Here is a 23,839-nt window from a genome sequence, read left to right as displayed (position 1 = left end):
AATCCTTGCTGTGGTTGCTTATTTTCTTGCTGTATATACAGTCAGACACCAGGCATTCATTCTAGAGTGCACTGTTCCCTTTGCCTGCTCTGATGCATTTCCTACTGCGTTGCACGAACCGTGGGGGTCCCCGGCTCTGCCCCATGGGTTCAGGCTCCTTTCCCTCACAGGGCTTTTGGAGAAGATCTAGTCAGAAGATGAGATCCCCGAGATCCCAGATCTCTGAAGCCCATCGGGCCCTCCCGGTGCACCTTGTTTTAGCAGAGCTGGTCAAAAGCTGAGGCGGGTTGTGGCTGGCAGCGGCAGGACCCCACCGTGTGCTGTGCACAGGTGTGGTGTGTTCAGTGGAAGATGGTGCAGGCGGAGCTAATTTGCTTCTGATTTAGCATAAAAAGTAGTAGCTGTGGTGAGGAGGCGCCTGCGGGGGAGCATGGCCAGTGAATGGCACTGGTGCTCCCGTCATGCAGACGGGCGAGCTGATGCGGTGAGTCAAAGGAAAAAGCAGGGAGGTGTAAGTGGTTTTGGAGGCATTTGGGGGTTTTCTCCATTCTTTTGTGAAGGGCGCTGGCAGCTGCCGACGGAGTGTGGCGGCACAGGGCCTCGCAGGGCGCCCTGGAGCTGCGCTTGCCACCTCTGGGCCTGCTATTCACGGCACCCATGGTGGGCAGAGGCAGAAGGGTTTAACGTTGTCATTTCAGGTGAAATGTGGCCACTTTGTCCCTTCCAAGGCCACGGGCCATGGCTCAGCGCCGGCCTGGAGCTGGGCTGCCCCGGGCCGTGCTGGAGCCTGGCGGGGTGGCCGGGGGGCAGTGCTGTGGGAAGGGCGATGGCAGCCAGTGGGGCCGGGACAATGGTGGGATTCAGCAGACCGGGGGTAATGCAGTGCGAGCGAGTCTGTGAGAGGCCCTGAATAGGCCAGGCTGTGCTTGAGAAGAATGAGGGGTAGGCAGAAGGCAAGCTAGTGTTTCATGGTCATCTTATGTTACACTTCAGCCTTTCAAAGAGTGTCTGGGGCTGCTTGAATGAACCTCTCTTGCACTGCGAATGCGGGAGCCTAAAGACAAAGGGGACTCTTGTCACTCGCAGGCCCCTTTCGGGAATAAAAGCCATTGTCACATGAACAGGGGCAGTCTGGCAGGCTGTGCATGCTTCAGTGCCCCATGATATCGCTAAGTCTCAGCAGAAATCACATTCAGGGCCCTGTCAGCTTTGATTAGCGGGGTCTCATGACTTAATGTGCTGCGATATTTCATGTCTAAGGGTGGCGGCTGTCTTTCTGTGGGATGAATGCCCTCTATTGTCCACTGAGTTATTTTATTTACATTTTTTAAACAGCTTATAAAGGTAAAAAGATAGCTGTGCTTAAAGAAAAAAATCAAATTCCTTTGCTTCTGGATCAGTAGTGAGTGTTGCTTGGGTCAGATACAGTGAAACTTGTTTTCACAGTCAGCATCAAAGTTCTTGTCTTGTTTAACAGCTTTATAGTAAATTCTGAACAGGTGGCAGTGGAGCTGGGTTTAGGAAGGAAACAATAAATAATCTTTTTAGCCTCTGACAACCAGAAATATTCTTGGGCCTGAGAGACCTCCCACTCCAACTTCTCCGTATCAGTGACAAGCAGCATTTTTCTCCCCTTCATCGGTTTGGTTCTTAAACAAGAATATTGGACTAAGCTGTTGGTGGGACAGGGAGTATTTACTTTTTAAACAGTTTTTTTGGTTGTTGTCCATCCAGAGTTCTCTGTTTTCAAAACCTAAGCATATTTTTCTACTGCTGTAGTTTCATCCATTAATTTCTACAAATAAATGAAGGTTGATTCTATATGTTAAGTTAATGTTTGATCTTTCAATTAAGGTAATGTGGATTATCTGTTAAAATTCAGTTGTTAAAATTTGTCCTAAAACAACTTGGAGTACCCAGAGAAAAAGCTCTGTAGACACAGAATTCAAAGTTGAATTGACATTAGTAGTACAGAATTTATTTGATAATTTGGTAGAAAGGGTGGTTGACTAAAAACTTAAAGGTATACAGATATGCTAAGGTGTAAAAATGTGTGCGTTCAATGAGCAACATGACCTTCAATTTTCAGTGTAATGATGTTTTGAACACTGATTCAAGGGTGTTACTGTTTGTACTCCTACTTCATACATGGTGCTTGAGTACACATGGTGTATTTTGGAAATCTGTCAATACAGGTCAGTGTTAAGATTGATTGAGCCCATTAATGGGCATTCAGATTTTGGATTTCTTCACTCTGACTTTTTTGAGCTGTTCTCAGGACAGTGAAAATATCTCTGATACTGCTTCTTTCTCCTATTCACCACATTAATTACAAAGGCTTGTTCAGCTCTTACTATGCCTTAAAGTGTGTGCATTTGCATTTCCTTGCTTCTTTTAAATGAAAAATACTAATTGATAAGAGAAACAAGGAAAACTCTCATGTGAGGATGATGTCAGTCTTGAGACTTTTTTCTTATTAACTTGATCTAGTGCTAAAGGATAACTTTAATGGCATGTTGCCTGCTAGATTCATGCCACTCCAGAACAGAGGTTGCCAACCTGTGGGCCATGGACCACTGCTGCCTGCTCCCAAACAATGTGTCTTCTTCAGCCACCTCTGTGGCTGTCTGGTGAAGTGGTTGGGAAGGACCTTGAGTGTTGCTGGGAAATAATAATTCAGATGATAGTATTCTGCTCTTACTACCGGCATTTCTGGGCTCTCATCAAGCAGGCAGGCTCTTGGAGAAGAGGTGCAAATGTACAGCAGATCTAGCCATACAGAGAGTCTGGATCTGGAGGATCTGGTGAAGGTGGGTGACTTCTGTGTGCAGGAAACCTGGGCAGTGCTCTGGAGGATCACTCCTTTGTGAGGAGGCATAAACCAGTTAAATAAAGCTGCTTTGAGTTACCTGAGGAAGACTTTGTTTCAGTTCCCTCTTCCCTTCACCTGTACACATGGATATTCCAGCCTTGATCTTAACTCCTCTCCCTCTACCTCAGATTCTTTAGATATGAGTAGCCTGTTACTACTTCATTTTGACAGTCTTACTCCTTATAAAATATGTGGATGCTTTCTTGAAAGCAGACCCAGGAAATCTCATGTTTTCTCATTTCTAAAGATCTTCCTGAACACAGCTGTGTATATTGTATGCTCTTTAAGCAGGAGGTACAACATACATCAGCTAACCTGATGTCACATAATATGCAGTGATGCACTCTAAGAGTTTGAGTAAAGTTGATTAGCCACAGGTTTGAAATGAGTGATTCCAAAACACAAACAGATGTTCCCAATGATTAATACATGGTGTGCCTTTTACTCAATTATTTCTACCATTATTATGTATCCAGGCTTTGATCACTGTGATTTTCTTAAGAGTTGATGTTGGATCCTCCTCTGCAAAATCTCATTCTGTTGTTTGGTCTGTTTTATAGGTTTTCAGAAATTCCTTCACCATTGGTTCAGAAATGCTACACTAAGTCAGACACAGGTTGTGTTGTCCCAACTTGCTTGCAGCAGAGCTAAGTAATGTAGGAGTCATCAGAAACTGTTTGTGTCAGTCCTGCATCATCACTCCAAGCAGTGCTATAGAAAAAGGTTGTTCCTCTGATGCTACCCCCACCGTGGGAAAATTGCCTAAATCGTCAGTGTAGACACCACCCAAGTGCACATGCCCTTGCAGATAAGATCTTATGTGGCTTCCTGCACTTCATACTGCATATGGAAAGAATAGTCATTTTTAGATGAGACAGAGCCGGTTGCATTTAAAACAAGTAGAGAGGATCAGGTATCGGTACAGGGTGCTCTGGGCTTGTGTGTTCGCTTCGAAACACTCCCCATTTTCCCATACTCTTGTTTTCACAATTGCATGGTTAGAAAAGTGGTCTGGTGCTCATGGCTTGGCCTGAACACATCAGGTTTGGGTAACTTCCCCCATCCTATGGTCAATGCACCTACATGCATTTTAGATTTAATGTAGTATTGCCCAGCTTTGAATTCTTCCCCATCCTCATCCAATCCTCCTTTGCTATATTTTTGGGTGTTTACCCTTGGGAAATAAAACTACTACAAAATGTCCAAACAAGATTTTCGCTTTCACTGTAATTAAATCAAAGAATGACCTAAAGTTCCCCAGGGACAATGAGAAGACTCACAAGCTTTGGTGGGATTTGAATCAGGCAGTGGGTCATCAACTTTTCTCCTGTACTGAGCAGTGGCTTTATCGGGTACCTGCCCCATATATGCTTGAGGGATGCAAGGCAAGAAAGGGACCAGTATTTCTGTTATGATCTGGGGCAGGAGGGGTTTAGTACAGATTTAACACTTTTATGTGTTGCAATAATGCTAATTCTTTGCTGTTATTAGATTACATGCTAGAAACTCTCTATGAAATGTATTTTTGTGAAAAGGCTACTTGCACCGCCAGTCAAGACTATACATGTTCTCGACAGTTTGATGGAGGGTAGGTAGACCCTGCTAAGCTGGCAATATCTTGGTGTTCACCACAGCATTTCCACTGCGTCGTAGCTAGGTTTTTTGCTCTCATTGATCAGCCAGTGAAGCCGGGGAGGTATGTACCGCTTAGGATTTTTGTTGCCATGCTGATCCAGCCTGATCATCTGAACTGAGATCTGCAGTCGGATTAACACGATTGCTAGCTTCCAGCTACCCTGGCTGGTCTTCCAGCACAGCCTGGAGAGTGCAACACTGCATATGGGGAAATGTGAGTTTCTTGAGTGGGGAGGGGGATTCTCACCATTTCAGATTCAGCAAAGTGTCTGCCTAATTAGTGTTTGTTTTCTAACTACAAAATGAGTCTGCAAATGAGGTGTTGCTTTTCTAGAGATTTTATCATCTATAAACAGACTGTTAAAAATAGGGTCATTTTACACAAAACTTGTTTGTGGAGTGAAACAATTCAAAACATGATAATAACAAAACAAAATCTTAAAATAGCTCTAAGTTGAGACCACAGACACAGCTGCCAAACACTTTCATCTTTATTACAGTTACTCATATCTTTTCTCTTATTATTCCTATTGTAAACACACAGATTTTATCTCGGTTGTCCTCACTACGCAGCCGCCAGCCCATGTAACTACACCCTGCAATCCAGGCTGGTGTTTGTTCCTAGGGCCCAGGTCACGCGTCTCCTTCCCCATTCAGCCTGGCGCATGGACGAAGCTGATGCCCTGCTGCTGCCCACGTTCCCCGCTGCTGGAAGCTTCTGCCAGCAGCACAATTTCTTTGCTCTGTCACCTGCTTTCACTGGGTGATGTTAAAATGACATTGACGACCAGCTTGTGAGATTTGCTTGAAGTTCCTTGACCTGCAGCAGAGGTGGTGTGAGCTGGGTCTGCCACAGGTGGGCTTGGAAGACGGTGTCTCTCACACTTTGACTAAATGGATATTCGTTGCTCTACACCCTTTCATACAGAGCAGAATACACATCCAGTGAAAGAGGAGAACTAACTTGACACAGTGCATGTTCACCTGATTAAGTCACCCATAGGTACAGTTAACAGAGATGGAGATAAAACTATGCCATTTAGATAACAGTTCTGCAATTAGGTTAATGTGAACATGCGTGTGAACATTAAAAAGCTATTAGGGAAACCATTGTGTGCTTGCATGTTAAAACTAACGGATTACTTGTTTAATAAAAAGTACCAATGAGATCAAATGCTGAAACAAGATTCTGAGAATTGGAAGGTTTTTTGGTTTTGTTTGGAGATTTTGTTGTGGGGGTTTTTTTAATTCAGCAAACCGACACGGCTGGGAGGAAAATAAAACCAGCTGCCAAAGCTTTGGAAACCCAAAACTTTTTCAGGTCCAAAACAGAAGTAGCAATCTTTAACTTGTATGCAAGTTGAGAATAATTACTCAGTTTGAGTTTTGTGAAGTTAATCTGATAATTTGAGAGAACAGGTACTTGATGCTTGTGGAGCAGGGTAGCATATTAGCCTCTAAATGGGTGGAACAGTTAGAAGGTCTGGAGTAGGAGAGAGGTTTGGTTGAAGATTTAGCTGGGTTGAGAAATGATGATGTGCCTTTCTATTCAGTATTTTGTTTGTAGCATACAGTCACTGCATTAATGTTAGCGTCTGCTTTTGTCATTTAAAGCTCTGCTGTTAATTTCTCTTTCTGGGATGAAGCCTAGACTGTCAGTGTCCCAGTGTTTGTTTTGTGTTAAAAAAACAAGTGCACTCCCTCCCCCCTCCCTGCCCCCCCACCCCAACCCAAATAAAAACAAATGAGTGGGGGAAAAAAAAAAAAAAGGTTTCCCCGATGATATCTAGGTACCTCTGTTTTCTCTGGACAATAAGACTGAACCATTAAAATTACATGATGTGTGATGGTTGTCTGCTTTTGTGCACTCAGTCTTCAATGCAGTGGATGAAATACGTGCATGAGTTTCCTCAAAGGTAATGTTCTCCATGGCTTCTGCTGCGAGAAGTGCTTGGATAAACTGTTAAGTTTTACCTGTGTTGCTTGGCTGAGTCTGCAGAACATGTGCTTCCAGTGATGAGTTAGGTTCGGGTGTCATTTGAATGCTAGGAGAGATCACAGAAATTATGTTTCAAGGTGTGCCTCTGCCCCCACTTAGGTTATTTTTCTAGTTACATTTTTCTGTAAAGGTTTCATGCAGGTGAATGTAATGATGAGGTTTGCATTTGCTTAGGCGGAGTGCCCATTTTTTACTGTATTGTGTTTGTTTACATATTGTAACAAATAACATAGTTCTAAAGTGTAACTACTTTGACAAACAAATCTGTCATTTTCCTGATCTTTCTCTCAAAACAAAATCAGTCACAGAGAGCAGAGAAACCTGTTCAGCATAAGAGCTTTTCCTCTAAGCCCTAATGCACTGTTTTTATCCTCATCTGAATAAATAGGCATTTGTGAACACAGCTGATTACGTACTCTGGCCTGTCGTTGCTTAGCATTACATGCATGCTGCAGTAGGGTCAGAGATGTCATGTTTTGAAATGCTGTTTACAACCCTTTCGGAAAATACAGCCTAACTTTGCAAAGTAATTAGAAGGACACTTCGTGTAAAACATCCTTGTTACCTAGTTCATAATTACGTCAGTACTAACACATAAAGGTGCCAGAAGGCTCCTTGCTCTTATTACTCTATTTAATGGAACAATGCGCTATATTAAAGCAAGCCATTATACGCTTATTTTATATTTGAGATCCAAGTATTCTCGCACGCTAGAGAAATTAGACACTATTAAAAGCTTAAAATCCTAATTAATTTATACGCCTCCCAAGCAATGCACAGTTAGATCTTAATACATTTCTGTAATCACCAAGCTGGGACAGGATAGACAGTGGCTGAACCAGTTCTCGCAGTCTGAGTTACTGCCGTTCGCCATAGCGGAGTTTCCTCATCTGTAGAAGGTACTGATTTGGAGTTAATTTGTGAATGTGGCAAGTCTTGGCTTATCAAAGATTTGTACATACCACAAAAAGTAAAAACACCGTTCTTACCATTTCTCTGATTGTGGTGAACCTTAGCACTTTCAGGGGTGTGGAGCTATGCAGAAATTCTAAAACTAAGACCTCTTCATTTCAGGGTCCTCTCAATCTTGAGTTGCTTTCACAAAATGCAACCATTTTACAGAATTTAAGAGGCGCAGCAAGATGGATAAAGTTAACTCAGAAAAGTGTGGTGGATCAAGTGTTTTAAACAATTACATCGATAGAAAATATCCATCTTAGCTGATTTACTCCAAGCACTTTACTGTATCATTCTCTTTCTGCCAGACAACTTGATTTTTAACTTTTGCTCCGGGGTATGCTGCTGCTTGGAATATGCAACTCTGCCAGGAGTGTTCGTGTACATTTCTAAATAGAATGTGCGTGGCCAAATGTTTATATGATTTGTACTTGAAAATTGAACAGAAATAATTAACACATTAAAAAATTGTATAATAGTATATATACTTCACTTTGGAATAATGCCCATTTATCCACTGTGGTGTTCTTCTCCTAAATACCCAACTTTTTTTGTATTTTCTAGGCAGCTATACTGAGTATTAAGCTAAAATTACAGCCAGATCAAGATGTGGAGAAGGTGAGTCATTTCCTCTGCAAGCTTCTCTGTCATCAGATCCACCTTTTGTTAGGCAGGAGATCCATCAAGGCTCTTTAAGTTGTGCTGCCTTTCACTTGAGGCTTTACTTTGTTCCCAAGAAGTAACTGTTGCATTGCTGATGTACCTTTACATCTAGGGAAGTGACAGAGTGCGTTTTGTTAAGAGTGCATTACAGCTTGCTGGACTCTTTTCCTAGCTGCAGCCACTGTTACAAAAAATTCTAGCTATGTTCTTGACAAATGGTTATCACTCTGATGGACATCAGTGCTTTTGCAATTTTGAAGCTATGCTAATATTTGTGTAGAAAATGTCACATCGGTCTTTTAGGCAGAATTGGTTGATTAAGCAGGGGATTTGTGATGTGCTTGGCATGTCTGAGCAGCAGGGAACGGGACAGCTCTCTGCCAGGTTTCAGTCTGCGGTGTCGTGGACCTCTTCTGTGCCTTCTGCATGCTGCAGCACTCAGTCTGCAAAACAAGGTGAGCAAAAGACAGGGCAGTGTTTTAAATATAATTTCTTTTCCTAGATGTGTACGCCTCTACTGCTCCAAGATAAAACTAACTTGGTGGAAGATTATGTGGGAGAATATCCTGAGCTCCAGAGCAAGCTCTTGCAGATCCTGGACACGTGGTGTGAACCTGGTTTTAATATCAGAGACATCACAAGGTAGAAGTGCTTGTTGACTTTCTAAACAGCTGAGGCCAACTTGCTCTCAGAGGACAGTATGTTCTCTGGTTGTCTTTCTAAGATCATTTCTCGGTGTAATGGAGTCCAATATATTTACTTTTCAGCTGAGAAAGGGGAAATTCTGGTGTCTGTGCCAGAGTCTTCTCAAACGTCTCAGCCTGTAAGGCAGAGGTATCACTCCTATTGACAGATGCTTGGTTCCTGCCAGGAGAGAAGAGTGCAAAATGAAACCTGTGCAGTAGATCTTAGCAATATAGCAATATCAAAGCTTCCTCCAGGAGGCTGTAGCAATCAGACTCTTCTGCTTTGCTGCAGACAAGGGTGAGTTTCAGTATCGGTTGTACAGGTTTTGCAGGAAGATAACACTGTGATGAAGTGGCAGAAAAACAATTAACCTTCATGCACTCGTGAAATAGTCATGTGTGTTTTAGTTTATAAATTGCCTCTCGCTAGAATAGCTCCTGTCAGTCAGAAAGCCAACAGTAGAGTCAGACTCGCAGTGTAGATGCAATAGTTGCAGTCTTAGATCAGAAAAAATACAAGAGGGAGTTGCTCGCTCTCTCTTTCTGTAAAATAAACCTCTGGTCTTGCTTCAGTCATTGACTGGGAAATTTGTGTGGTTGTGTTATTGGCTTTTTGCTGTAACTTGGGAAAGGTAGGGCACTGTTCTTACCAACACCTAGCAAACCCTACTGTTAAATATCTATTATTTGCGAAACATACTTTAGGCGATTCCACAGATGTTTCTTTCTGATTTTGTTTATTTGCTTACAGGCAATATCAAGGCCTGTCCAGGTACAAACCAGATAAATTTAACCGCAAAATGCTAAGCAAGCTGGTCTTCAGGCTCCTAGACCGATTTAACGTCGATCCAGGTATGTGATAGTGCAACACATTGTGGAGTTATCTCAGAGATACAAAAGAACAGGTGAAGTCAATTTGTTTTCTTCCATGTTCAGCAAGGAATCTCTGCTGTAATTTATCGTGGGGAGTTTCAGGGTTTAATTAATGATATTGAAAACCAAAGCTGATAAGTTATGGGTATTATCACTTTGTGCTGTCGAAAAATGAAGTGCTTGTGACTAATAGACTGCTTCTACCATGATATGAAATAAATCTTGACCTCAGTATGGCTCTGCATAAACACGTGATGATCAGCTTTGAGTTATGACTCCATTCCACTCGCATAAGAGGCAAGTCATTATTCATCTGGGGATCTGTTTTCTTGAGTTATGGGTCTGTCAGCTGGGAAGAGATAACTCTTGGGAAGCAAGAACCTCACAGTCCTTTGTATTCTTTGCATAAACTAGGGTTGGTGGTAGGGAATTTTAAGGCTCTTGCAGCCTTCTGAGAGAACTAACACATTTTACATCACTGAATAGATCTGCTTCACTACCAGTTATCTAACAAAATCTACTTTGTTTTGCTTTGGTTGTTAGTGGGGTTGTTGATTGTTTTTTCTTCTCTTTGGGACCTTGTGTCAGAGACCTTTAGGTGCACCATGAGCTTTACATCCTGCACAGCTCACCCTGCAAAGCTTTCCATCATCAGCCCAAGATACGCAATTCTCTTTTCTTGGACTGAAAAGTGTTTTCTAACCACAAATTGTGGGCTCATTACACCTGGCAGCAACACTATATTGCATATTAATCTTCACATCTTCAGACTGGTGTTCAAAAGTTAATAAGATAATCCTTACAAACCCTCATTGGAGGATAAGTAAATATAATTCAACTTAGCACATTGGTGTGAAAGCTGAGATGTATGGGGGTGATTTATTTAAAATCTAAAACCTTCCCAGGAGTTCACTAGTCTTCATTATTTTTTCCTCCTTTACAAGGCTGGTCATTCAGTAGGCTGTATTGTCTTTTATGATCTGTAAAGAGAGTTGAGTTGTTCCCCTTTCCTTATGAAAGATCCAGGAAGGCTATGATATTAACTTAGAAGTGAAATAATGTAACTGTTCACATGCAAAATCCTGAGGAATAAAAAAAAAAAAACCTAGGAGAGGAGCATGTAGCTATTGATTTCAGGTGCTCGCTGTGGAATGGTAGTGTGTCTCAGCCTGGTGATGGTATCCTGCTGATACTGTAGCTGCCAATAATAATGGCCAAATCTTTCTGGTCCTGCACAACACATTCACTAGTGAGGAGGTTCCTTGAGGTACATACAGATCCTGTTCCTGCCTGTGCTTCCAGAGAGTGATTTATCCCATGCAAACCGCAGTGTCTACAGTGCAGGATACGTCACTTGCTAGAGAGGGCTGTCCACCTCTGTTGATGTGAGAGGGATTGTTGGCTACTGGTTTAGGCAAGGTGTCAGATTTGGGGCAGCTAAAACCAGTGTTGGATGACTTTCATAGTCCCATACATGAAAGCAGGTATTTATTTTTTACGTAATATCACATGTAATTCAGAGCAGGACTTCACACTCTGCTGAACAGTGGCCATCTTGGTCCCCTTTGCAATGCTTTGGAAGGGGATGAATGCCTACAGAGGAATTTCTGCCTTGGTGCTGATCCTGCTTGAACTGAATTGGGAAATGGTGGCAGCTGGAATAACATGGCTTTCCTTTTCTTCCCACCTCTCTTCCCTCCCTTCCTCTGAATTTCTGGGTGTTCTTTCTCTGTTCTTCAGTGAAAGTAAATCTGACTGTGAGGAAAGAGCATACAGAAAGGAAGCAGGCCAGGTAAAATGTACAGATTAAAACCCTCCGCGTTTCTCTTGTTCTGAGCAGCTCGACTGAAAGCTAGCGGTGAGGTAAACCTCATGCTTGTTACCTAACCTGATTGTGAGCTTGCTTGCTGCCGCAGTCTGCTGCTGCTTTGTCTCCTCTTCAGTCGTGACTCCTACTTGCTGAAAGAGGCTGAGAGCAGCAGCAGAAGAGGGAAGTGGCTTTTGGTGAGAAAGGCTGGAGGAGGACAGGGTTTCTTGGTATGAGAAGGCAAACTTGTATGTGACTCAGTTCTTGCAGTTCCAAATCTACTTTCATATTTCACTACCCAAGCTCACTCTTATCCGCTCACAGTAAATTGCACTGACTGCTAAGCAAAACTTAGGTGTTGATCAGCCATTAAGATTTGAAACACTCCTTGGAACTGCCAGTCTTAAATTTCAGAGCCAGATAGGACGTGGCCCAATATAAAAAATGGAACCTCAGGAGGGAAAAAAAAAAGTCATCATCTTAGATTAGTCCCCTTCTTATTTTTCTGAGCTCTGTTCCAGTATTCTTGTTAACACACAAAATGTTCATGTGCATGGTAAGCGGAAGACTTTCTATCGAGTCCCAAAAGTGTCCCAATAAACTGTCTGTGGATTCCATTTAATTAGCTTTATTAGGGGAGAAAGAAGTTAGGCAGAAACGGTGTGTGATTGAGGAAACTGAGTTTTATAGTCTTTCCCCACACGTGGGTCAGTATGCTCTGGTTTAACAATCTTGTAGCTTTTGCAGGCTAATTACTTAATACTCTTTGAAGACCCTGTGAGATGGACTTAGATTTACAAATATGCAAATCTCAGGCAGCAGTTCTCGGAGATGAGGGGACAGCCCCTACCTAGGTTTGAAGGGGTCGAGTCTATTTTCTGTTGGTCTTGTGCAGCCAGTATGCCACAGAGAGTTCAGTGGCGTTTTTAATTGGAAACTCATTGGGTATGAAGCCGAAATGATACCACTCGGTCCTCGTATATTGGACCTTAGTGCCTGTATGACAATAAAGCAGATAATGGTGGTGGTGACAGAAAAGAGATGGTAATTGAACGCACAGTGAACAGTTGTCATTGACCTGTAGCAGTGTCATAAATTAATGGAGCGCCTTAAGTTTTGAATGCTTTGAACACGTTTTTATCATCGTCTTTAAAAAGTTTTTTTACATAAACAAAGAGAAATCTTGCTCTTCATTTGGCCACCAGGTTATCCTTTTGGTTTAACCGTGAATTCTCAGTTTGGGGTGAATCTTCGTTCTTACCGAGACAGACCGGCAGCGGGCGGGCGGCGCTGGCCAGCAGAGGGCAGCCGCGGGCTGTCAGCGCGCTGGGCTGGGCAGCGGCTCCGGGAGGTCCCCGCTGTCCCCTGGCTGCATCGGGGCTTGGGAGCTGCGGGCACATCGCAGGGCAGTCACCAGGGAGAGCTCCGCCAGGGACTCCTGGGAGGCTACACTAGGCATTCTCAAAAGATGCTTTGTTAGAGAGACAGGAACGGCTGTTGCAACTCTACAGGAATGCCTTTGAAAGGAGGAAATTCCAAATGTTTTTACCTTTTTGTCCTTAAAACAGAGCAGAAGGTTATTCCTTTCCTTTACATTTGCTTTACAGGGGTCGTTTTCCCCTGCTTCCATGGTGATTTTCCTTCAGAGTTTTTTAGCTCGTGTTAAATAGGAGCGCATCTCTCATAGCAGTGTGACTGAGAAGAACCCTTAAGCTTAGACATCAGAAGACAGGAACCATCCATTCCTGCGATTGCAGTGGCTACAGACTCAAAGTGCTGAAGGAGAAGGAGGTTGAACATGTCAGAGTCCTTTCTGGGGCCCTTGCCTTCTCAGCTATACTTTTTGTCTACTGAAGTACAGGCAGTAGAATGTGATCTGCTCTAGACCCAGACAAGCTGACCAGCAGTTCCAAGCTTTTCATTGGGGAAGTTGACACCACCTTTGCGGTTCTGAGCATGAATTCATCATATCCAGACATGTGCCTAAAGACCACACCAGAGTATTTTTTCCTTTATGTGTAGATCGAAACCCTTGCACTATGCTCTCTGTTCCTCCTCCAGGCAGCAAAACTAGCAGGTAGCTCAGGAGTTTGGGGGTAGTCTGGGTCTTCTGCTGTTTCACCTTCCTTTCCGAGGGCCATTGATCCATATTGGCACAGAGCATTTTATGAGAGACACTAATGCATTTTTGAGGCTACAACAGAAAAGAGGTTCTCTTGAGTCTGGCCCTACCCTCCACTAATTCGCACTTAGGGACTAATCTCATAATACGATGAGAGGCTAATGCACAGCCTGCTTCTCATCAGATTCCCCAGCGATCCTTAGCAATACCAGGGTAAAGCCTCTAATGTTTCAGGTACTCTGATTTTATTTTTTAAAAAAAGGCTCCTTCACTTTGTCCCCAAACAAAGTATGCTTTGTCTGGGACCTTCTGTTTTGCCAGGGTAGGGTGAAGGATGCTTATTGTGAATGGAAGTCAAGCTCTCAGGGCAATGTAAAGGGAGGATTGGGTCCACATCCCAACTCAGGAGGCATCGCGTATCACCTGGGAGTGGTAACCACGCACCACACCTGAAAATAGATTGCACCATGTCCCCAGTAGACACATCTTCCTGATGTTACATGAGTGAAATAAGTGTGTATTGCAGGTTTCATACCCTGTGTGTCAAATAGATTTCAATTTTACTTCCTCTGTGTTGCTAATCACCATTAACTCTGCAAACAGCTGAGAGCAGACTAGATTTTTTGCTTCTGAGTCAGTCCCAAATGTGAAGTGTAGTTCAGATGAGGCACTGTTGTGGTGCAACTGCCAGCTTAAGAGTTAACACATGCCCAAAGAGGTGTTTTCATTGTATTATGTCATTTGTATTCCACTAGTGCTCCACAACGCAGTCATGATCCCAAACTGCATTGTACAAATACTGAAGAGAAGGATGGTTGGTGTTCTGAAAAGCTTAGGATGTTGTCCTTTGCTCTGACCAGCAGAACCTTGGGTTTGGCTCAGGACACATGAGTTCAGACTCCTGTTCACTCGCCTAGGTGTTTGACCTTGAGTAAGTTACTCCACTCTGAAGCGCTTTGCTTTCTGCAGATACAAGGTGTAGACAGTCATGAAACTACAGGGAAGAGGTCTGGCTTTACTGTAGAGGCTTTGCCTCTACAGTGCCATCTATGTCACCCTCCTGCCCCAAAGCCAGAGGAGGTCCTGTTATTTCTGGTATACGTGGAATGTGGAACCTATTCTTAAAGACCTCCACGGTGGAAGGTTTACTATCTCCTGTACAACCTGTGCCAGTTCTCTAACCTTGCCGTTAAGATTTTTGTTGATTTTTTTGTTGGTTTTTTTCCTCCAAAAAGCTATATGGAACTTCTTTTGCCTTTATGGCCTTTGGTAGATGCATCTCACATTTTACTTTGGGCTTTCTGATTTCATATGTTTGTGCATTTCTTTTGTATGTGTGTGATCCCATTTCAACATTCTTTTAACTTTGTTCTTGTGATTGAGATCAATAAAAGCTTCTGATTTAGCAGTTAAGTCGCTTACTTCCAATTTTTCCATTGCCAGCTCCTCTTAACTCCTTTTCCCCTTATAAATTATTTTCACATGAAATCTAACGTGCCAGTTCTCTGAGTTTAATGAAGTTCATTTTTTTGTTTTTATTTTGCTGTTCTTCCTTTTCTTAAAGCCTTGAACTCCTCAGTTCATTGTCTCTATTACCAAGTTACCTTTCATCCCTGCATTTTCAATTAGTCCTTTGTTTATTGTAATAAATTAGAAAACTAGATTCAAACTCAGTTTCTTTGCTCCATCAGAATAGAAATTGTTCCAGTCCATCTGTGTTCCTCTGTCCTACTTTCCGCACAGATAGCTGGGCACTTAAAATCCCTCAGTTCTGTCAAGTCTTGTGCTTGGGATATTTCCTGTAGAAGCTCAAGGAAAAAAATGTTCAGTGGATCTTCTTGATGACCTACAGCAGTCATGTTGTGTTTCTTTCTGAAGTGCTTTGAAATCTTTAAGTCAGGTGGTGACATTATTGATTTTTATGTTGATTTTATCTTCTTAAAGAGTGTTGCTTTCCATGAGCCGGTGATCTTTTCCCACAGATATTGGGATAATATCTGGAGGAAAGATCACCATATTTATTGGGATAATATCCTGTGTGATAATTACAGTAATTTCCACAGAACCTTTGAGGGCAATGATATGTTGTCACGCTGTGGAAGATTAACTTAAAAATAACAGCTTCAAACATTTCTATTTGAGATGGAAATGTTCAAGTTATGAAGCGATGCTTCAAGAGACTTTGAGAAGCTGCAAGTAACCAGTGGTACATCCATTCATATCCCTCTGATTCCAGGGTCTGGTATTCAGAGGTCTTTCTTCCTTCTCTCAGTTTTTAATGCTCAGGCGTGCCATGTGTGGGCTAAACTCTGAGGCCCTTTGAGTCAGTAACGCTAATTTCTCCTGGTGTACACTGATTCAAGGGAGGCTGCAGAGAATTTTCACTTTACTGTTTTCTGTTGCCATTTCTGGTTGCTGGTCCTGCTCCTTCTGGCTACCGGTGAGATGGTTTTAGCCACTGAAACCCCAGTGAAGGCTTTGGTTAAATCTTTCCCTGTATACACATACCAGTATCTAGCAAGAACTGACAGATACGTATGCTAATCCCAGGTAATGTATTTTATCTTCTGCATTTATCTCTCTTTGCAGTGGATTTCAAAACAAAGTGCTATGTGAAGATCTTGTTTTTTGCAGTTGTAATGAGGCATATCTAATGAAGATGACAGTAATAAAAATAATAACAACTGTTGCTTGCTAGCTCAGCAAAACAATAGTCACCTCCCTCTTTGTGTGGATATGGATTCTCTTTCATGGATATATATTTTATCGGATAAACTTTAGCCACAAGTTTACATCCTGAGTAACATGTTCAAAACTGCTTCAATGAATTAACAGCACAGGTTCCAATTAAATCAAAACCAATGCAGCCTCTCGAGACTAGAGGTGGTGCCTGTATGAGGATGCTACCTAATTAAACGTATGAAGTCATTCACTGTGAAGCATATGGAACCAGCAAGTGGATCTTATCATTCAAGGGTGTAGAACCAGAGATATCAGAACCGAGAATTAGCATTGTTAATCGTGGTTGAAAGTGTAAATAACAGTTTATAGTTTAGATAAGCTGACAATGTGTGTGTCTGTCCGTCATTGTTCCAAGTGTGACAGCATCCTGCCTTCCACATGCCGAGTTTGAAATTAGGGAAGGAAAAATGTAATGTCTAGACAGTAAAACTTCAAGTAAGCTCAGCTATGTTGTATACTTAAATGTCTTTTTCCTTCTTTTAGCTGTCTGCCCTAATGTAATAAATCAGCGGCACTTGAGAACTCTGAATTACCTCTTTTACAAGAGATTTGTTGAGGTATGTTTCTGTATTGTGTGGCATGGGTGTGAATGAGGCTTTTCGTTTATTTTGCATTTTGAATAACATAGTTGATATGATTGAAATGTATTGGTAGTACATGAGCAAGTTTTTGTTGTGATTAATATTGTATAGAAATGCATTGGGTTTGCCATTGGACCTGTTTTTTCTGTGAGTGAATAGTTTGTGTGTCCATTCGTATTCTAATGGCTGGGTATCATGATTGCTCAGAGCTGGATGCTTGTTCACCTCTGCACCCTTAGCAGTGTTGTGAGACACATGTAGGTAGGTCAGGGTATGTTCTCCATATGTTCAGTTTCAGCTGTCTCAAATAAGCAGGAGCATACTGGCTAAAGGCTGTTTCTGGAGGCTTGTATGTTGTTTGTTGGTTTTGGGGTTTTTTAAGAACACCAGATTCTAGGCATTCTGTATTGCTGGGTTCTTTGTAGGCACTTTGCTGTGGGACTTGTGGCCTGGCTGGTGATAGGCATGGCCCAAACCTGCCACAGAAGGTTTTTTGAGCTAACAGGCTTGTTGCTGCTGAGCAAAATGGTAGTACTCTCAGCCCCTGAACTACTCTTTGACTCTTTGAACTAACTTTACTTTTGTTCAGCCTCCAGATTATCTTTCTGAATGCAGTGATGTTTGTCCTGGCACTGAGGGCTTGTAGAAATAAGATGATGCCATTAATTATTTCCAAGGAGCAGGTTTCTAGGAGGCAGCCTGGAGGTTGACTGTCTGCAGAATTAGTTGACTATGGTTTCTCCTCACCTGTCATGACTGCGCTGAGCCAAGTCACTGCACTTTGGGTGCTCTTGAGCACACTGCGTTGGGGAGCACATTTCTCTTGTTAACAGGGAGTTCTGGTGCTTCTCTTCATGGTCTGGCATTCGTCTTTATCCTGTGCCTGGAGACAGGCTACCAGCTGAGATTAAGTGTTTGTTCTGCCTGTTCTGGAAAAAACAGAAACAGCTTGCACTTGTTGTATCCAGGTGTGACTGTGAAGGGCAACAATTGCACTGACTGGACTGTGAAGGACAAGGAGCACAGGAGACTGAATATTGTAGCAATTCCATTTCTTGAATTTTGGACTATCAAGCTGCATTTGCTAAACTGGAGGGGTGTTTCAACTTCAGTTTGTAGAAGACTTTCTCCTTGTAGACACAAGAGGCTTTTTAACAGAGTTTTGATAGAGGCCAGAAGGTTCTTCAGGTGTTCTTATAGTACTATTGATCCAGTCTTCAGAGAGCCAGTTTTCAGGAAATGAGACACCTTCCCCAGAAGTGTCCATTCTTTTGTTCAGAAGAGGATGCATTTGATGTTCTGACAGAAGGCAGATGCCTGTGTTTTTTCTGATCCCCCATCCCCCAGTAGTTTGAACTCAGAGATGGGGTTGAGTGGTGGTGATCTGTTGACACCATTCTGGCACAGCCAGTTTCGCTTCCAAGACCTCCTGATCCATCAGTGAAGACTGGTCTGTCTTCGCTGCCTTCCAGAGCCACTGACAGAAGACCTGGGGAGGACTGAGCATTTCAACATCCTGCATCTGAAAGCTTTAGTGTTGGATGACATCATTCTAGAGAGCATGGTTATCCGCAGTGCAAGAGTAGAAAGCATTTATCCAGGTGTATTTATTTAGCAGAGTAGAATGGATTCTTGTTCTGGTGTTCTGCTCTCTCTGGCCTTCCATTTCCTTTGTTTTGGAGTATTTGCTTGATTTAAAGTATCCAAGCTGGCCAGTTACTTCCATTAAGGTACATTTGGCAGCTGTTTCTGGACACAGTCCCTTCTTCTGAGAGCTCTTCAGTGTTCTCTGTTTACCATTCTCAGCTGTGTATGAGGTCTGGTTAAATGGCTCCTTTATCTCACTAGTATTTAAATTACATGCTTGTATATCTCAAAGATGTTTTCTTTGAGGCTCTTACTCCTGTTTGCTTTTGTACCTTTCCATAAAAGTGGCACTAGTAATCATTGTTACCTCTGCCAGAAGTGGGGGTGAGGCTCAGCCCTCGGTGGCTGATCAGTCTCATGCAGCCTGTGTTCTTGGCAGAGTGGAGAGTAGGTCCCATCCTGAGTTTCTCCCCAAGGTTGGCTCTGAACTGCATTGGAATGGGGATATTAACTTATCAGTTTCCTTTCCCAGACCTCATGATTCCAGAGCATTTTTTGTGACTTGGCTGTTGAGAAAAGTTTATATTTTTATATTCTGAAGGCTCAGCCTTGCAGAAGATCCCTGAGATCACTTTCTTTACTGGAGCCTATGGGGATGGCTCTCCACGGGGCTAGCTGTTGAGGTGAACAGCCTATGGACATAGTGCAAACCTGAGGTGACAGCAGCAGCGATGATCCATGCATTCCACCATACCATGGCCTGTTTCAGCTTTGCTCAGAATGTCTCTGTCATTGCAAGAGCACCTTGTGAGCTTTGAGGCATTCAGAAGTGCTGCTGCACTTTGCAGAGTGTGCTGTTAAGGAGATTAGTTTTCGGCATTTCTGCAAATGAGCCCAGAACCAGCTCCAGGTAATAAGAAGAGTTTGGGCTACTGCTGGGTAAGCGCTGGCCGTTGCCTGTCTACTTTGATTGCATGTTTGTTTTTTTTTTTTTTGTCTTATGTGCTGTAGTGTAACAGTTGTCTGAGTAACGTGTTTTTCTGCCATGCCCGGGCTGGTGACATATGAGAAGCAGAGGTTTCCCTGTGCTCCAGATTGCATTCCTCAATCACAGTTGATGCCAGTGTGTAAGACGGTGTGTTAAATTTCAGCTTGCTGTGTGTAGCATTCTCCCTTTTCTAAGATGGCTCAGAAGTGATTTTGTCTTTACAGAAAACCATGACTCAGGAGAATTGGATAGATCACGTTCAGGTGAGTATGGATTTCCTTCTCCCGTTTTCTCAGGGTTATTTGCTTGGAGATTATTTTAAGATGTTCATAAAATCCAGCTCTGGATATTGTAGTCCTACTATTATGATTTTTGTACTTTCTCGTAACTTCATATAACAAAATTGTACATGCAGGGAAGAGCAAGGAAGAAAATTTATATTTTATTTCCTGTTACATCTTTAAAAATGCTCTAGTTTAGATGGAGCCTTTAGAGAAGATTATGGACTACATTCTTTTACTTCTGTGCACTTATTTGTAATTGAATGTTACAAGTATTTCTGTTGATTCATTATAAGGAGGGCAGAAAGGAGTTCACTTCAGGCAGCAAGGTGTGTTGAGTAAAATGGGACAAAATTTAGATTCCCTCTGCATGCTTCACTGATCATTTTCAACAGATTTATCAGGTGACTGCTAGATACGGTGACTTGTGCTGGAGGACACAAGTAATTTTAATAACACAGGAAGAAGAGTAGTAGGTGGTTTTTTTTCTTGGTGTATAAACAGGAGAGTTCAGGCAACTGTGTTTTGGCCTGATACTACAAGAAATACATATGTGACAATGATATATCAAGATATTGCATGGTGACAGACCATTAGTGATTATTTATGTGTCTGTGATGTCCCTGCAGAATTGTAACCTCATAATGAGTGTTGGCTCCTTTTCTGTAACTCCTCTCAGTTTTAATTCTGCAGCCATTAAGCATTTCTGACCATCGGCTAGAGCTTGCCTTTGAAAATTCATTTGAATGGTCATTGTGGGCCTCTGAGTGATAACAGGCCAGTCTGATGACTAATGATCTCATGTGTTTGAGATCTTAGGCACTGTCTGTACACACCAGCAAGATGACTGAAATTTAAACACGAGATACTTCTCTCTTTCATGGGTCAGAAGGAAACAGAACAAAAGGCGTGAGGATCTATTTTTTAAGACAGAGTTCATTGATAAAATGCTCAGCAGTGCTTGTGGCAACTGTTAAACCTACTAAGTGTTTTCAGTGGTGAATATTCAACTTCTGTGTTTAGTTTATCATATCCATGTGAGAGGCCAGACTCTGTGAGGAAAGGAAGGGGTCTTGCCTCTTGATCTCGGTGATCTTATCCAGCGAAAGAACTTTTCAGGGTTCCCTTTGATTCTCAGAAGCTTGAAGGGCTACACAGGAGCTGGTGATTTGCTGGATCAAGACCTGAGATGGGATTAGCCATGAAACTGTAGCAGACATCTTCGTCATGGCTTCGGGATGTACTTTGGTGTATACCGAGAAGAGGTGTCTGTTGAAGGTGGATAGTGGGGAAAACCTCCCAGTTAACATACACGATTGCAGATTGTGTCAATCACTTGCTGAGACAGGAGGCCTGGAAATAGATGTTCTCTGAAAAGGGCTTGTTTGGTGCCTGGTACGACAGGTCTCTAGAGAACTACACAGAGCTCAGCTGCTCGATGGACTATGGCAGAAGGTTGTCTTTGCTTTCCCAAAGTATTCCAAACTTTGTATTTGCTGTGTGCTGCCAGCTTATATATTTCTGACAACTATGTAATTATCACATGAGCAGTGCTTAAACTTGCCTGTTATCAGTCCTGACTCTCAGTGCTATCAGAGATTACTGTCTCTGGCATCACTTTAAAGCAGTCAGAATCAGTACCAATGCATCTGGAGGAAACCGAATTAATTGCATGTGCAGGTAGGCTTCTGCTTCACGCTGCTGGCAGCACAGCTGCACTGAACAAAAGACAAGTTACGAAGGAGGAATCTCTGAGCAAGTGTTGATTTTTCAGTGCAAAAACTAAAGTTGACTGGGACTTCATTGTTTTTTAAAGATTGAGCTTTACATGAGGGAAAGGTTCAACTTTCCACTCAGAGCTTCACCTAGGACCTGACATGTTTTGACCAAAGAAATCCATTAGGCTTCTGGTGGAGCTGAAGAGTTGTTGTTTGTGTTGTATGTCCCATTCATATGTTTATTTTAGGCTCACAGTCAATTTGTATCTCCCAAGCTCTGCCTGGCAATGCAGTATTAAAGACACATTGCACTGGGTAGGAGGCAGAGGACGGGAGGCAGTGTAACCTCGGGGCCACCTGGGGAACCGGGAACCAAAACTCCCAAAAGACATCACAATGGCAAACTCTCAGTCAGAATTTTTGGATAATTTTTTTTCAATTTTAAGTCCAAATAGGTTGAAAGTCTTCATGGGTTTAAAGCCCATTTTTGTTTAATTCTGTGCTGCAGCTGTAACAAAAGACTTAAATTATATAGATTATATAGATGTCAAGAGCCCTGGTGGAAGTGGCATCTCTCCTTATTCAGTGGTGCTGGCCATGTCACATTAGGTACGGCGGGCGATAGACGTTTCTGGGCTGATATTCCTTTTTGTCCTCCCTGAGCAGTAGAGTACAGAATTTTCCTGTTCCTGCCCTGTGAGATGAATTGAAGGTGTGATCCTGACTGCTCCTACAAAAGGCAGAAATTTGATAATTAATTGTGGGGCCAACAGAACCTGTTTCCAGCCCCGTAGCAAACTGGTTTTGCCCCCTTCGCCTGCCAGCACCCGAGCTGCTGATCTGCTGTCCAGGCTGTGGCTGTGCAGGTAGGGATGGCAGCCGTAGGTAGGCAGAGGAGGCAGGAGGGAAAGCAAAGGGATCAAAATGTCTTCATACCCTAGGGAAACTGCCCTCATCACAACTGCCTGTTGGCAAGCCTGGTTAGCCCAAGAATAAGCTACCGTTTTATATCCTCTTCTCCAAGCAGTGATACCTGGAGGGCAGAGGGAGGGGAAGAGTACTCTTCTTGCACAGTGCCAGCTGCATTGCTATTCATTAGCTTGCCTAACTGATTCTGAGCTGCATGGAAACACAGAGGAGAGTGCTTGTCTTCACAAGCAGCGGGGAAGGTGTGTAGGATGTTGATGGTAGATAGGCAGGAAAAAAAGAGGTGGGGCGTGAGCCAATTGTCTGCTTTGCTATGTGCCCTTCTGCTTCCATTTTTGCATGCTTCATATTTTTCATAGCTTTAATCAGTTGCATAAAGACGGTAGAATTGGGTAGAGCAACCACAGAACAGCCGAGACATGACGCTGATCAGATGTGTTCAGGGAGGGTCATCCTGCCAATGACTGCAGAGAGCACTTGGCCAGCAGCAAGAGGGGCTTATTGAATGCTGCTGTTTCCCTGGAAATTTTGCAGGACAAAATTACTTTAAGACTAGAAAGCATAGAAGGCATTTTTCAATCATCTGCCAAGCTTTCAAAAAGTGAACACACATAGAACAATAACATCTATGAGGAGCATAGTAGGGAAGCAACTCTGATTGCAGATGTCACCTTTGCCAGTGTTGTAGATGTCAGATAGTATCTGACATACTTGCATGAGGTTGGCAATATGACATGGGACCTACCAGGGAGCACTCCCTTCTCAGGTGGCAACTGGAGCCTGAGGACATCTCACATAGGACTAGACATCTGCGTTTTCATGACCTGAAATTCTCCTGGTTTAACAGAGGGCTCAGGAATAAGAGTGTCTGGTATGTTGCTGTACTGCTTTTAGTGTGCAGTGTTCTCACTGATGTTTTGGGGGTGATCTTGCAATTGCATTCTTTTAGACTCAGCTTGGTTGATTAGTGCCAAAGCACCCGTTTTGTGTGGAGTCACCCACACCCCTTCAGGTCTGGTCCATTCTCTCTGCAGGGAGAGCTGCCTGGGATGCTCTGAGGCCCTGATGTCACCCACAGGAGACAGTCTCAGCTTGACGAGGAAAGGCTGGCGTACTTGTGCAGGGAAAATGCCAGGATATTATGGGTATTTCTGCACAGTTAAAGCCCAGAAGGTACTGGCTCGATGATTCTAATGTCCAGAGTATTTTTGTAGGGAACAGTTTGACTGCAGCAGAGCTAACCAGTTGGTACAGCTTAAAATGTTATCTCGGGGTATTTCGGTCCAAGAAGTATATGTGTGTTTATTTGGACTTCCTGCTATGAAATTCCTTCTCCCATGGAGCAGAACAAGGTGACGGTTCACAGCAGCATAGCTTTTTGTTTGGGGCAATAACTAGAAT

The 23,839-nt window shown here is 42.9% G+C and overlaps 1 protein-coding gene across 12 annotated transcripts in view; it reads left to right on the top strand.

Annotated features, from left to right (window-relative positions):
• Positions 1-23,839, top strand: part of EXD3 (exonuclease 3'-5' domain containing 3) — a 290,795-nt gene that overhangs the window by 101,250 nt on the left and 165,706 nt on the right. For 11 of the 12 annotated variants that reach the window (XM_055720414.1, XM_055720413.1, XM_055720408.1 and 8 more), the window contains 5 exons: positions 8,028-8,081; positions 8,629-8,768; positions 9,564-9,664; positions 16,840-16,913; positions 19,737-19,775. The exons of the other annotated variant lie outside the window; for it this stretch is intronic. In XM_055720414.1, the coding sequence (XP_055576389.1) occupies positions 8,028-8,081; positions 8,629-8,768; positions 9,564-9,664; positions 16,840-16,913; positions 19,737-19,775 (408 nt within the window). The remainder of the gene's footprint in view (positions 1-8,027; positions 8,082-8,628; positions 8,769-9,563; positions 9,665-16,839; positions 16,914-19,736; positions 19,776-23,839) is intronic. 12 annotated transcript variants of the gene reach the window in all.

The sequence above is a fragment of the Falco cherrug genome, chromosome 9, assembly GCF_023634085.1.
Source record: "Falco cherrug isolate bFalChe1 chromosome 9, bFalChe1.pri, whole genome shotgun sequence".
NCBI lineage: Eukaryota > Metazoa > Chordata > Aves > Falconiformes > Falconidae > Falco > Falco cherrug.
The sequence above is the reverse complement of the archived record's forward strand: the minus strand, read 5'-3'. Positions and strand labels throughout refer to the sequence as shown.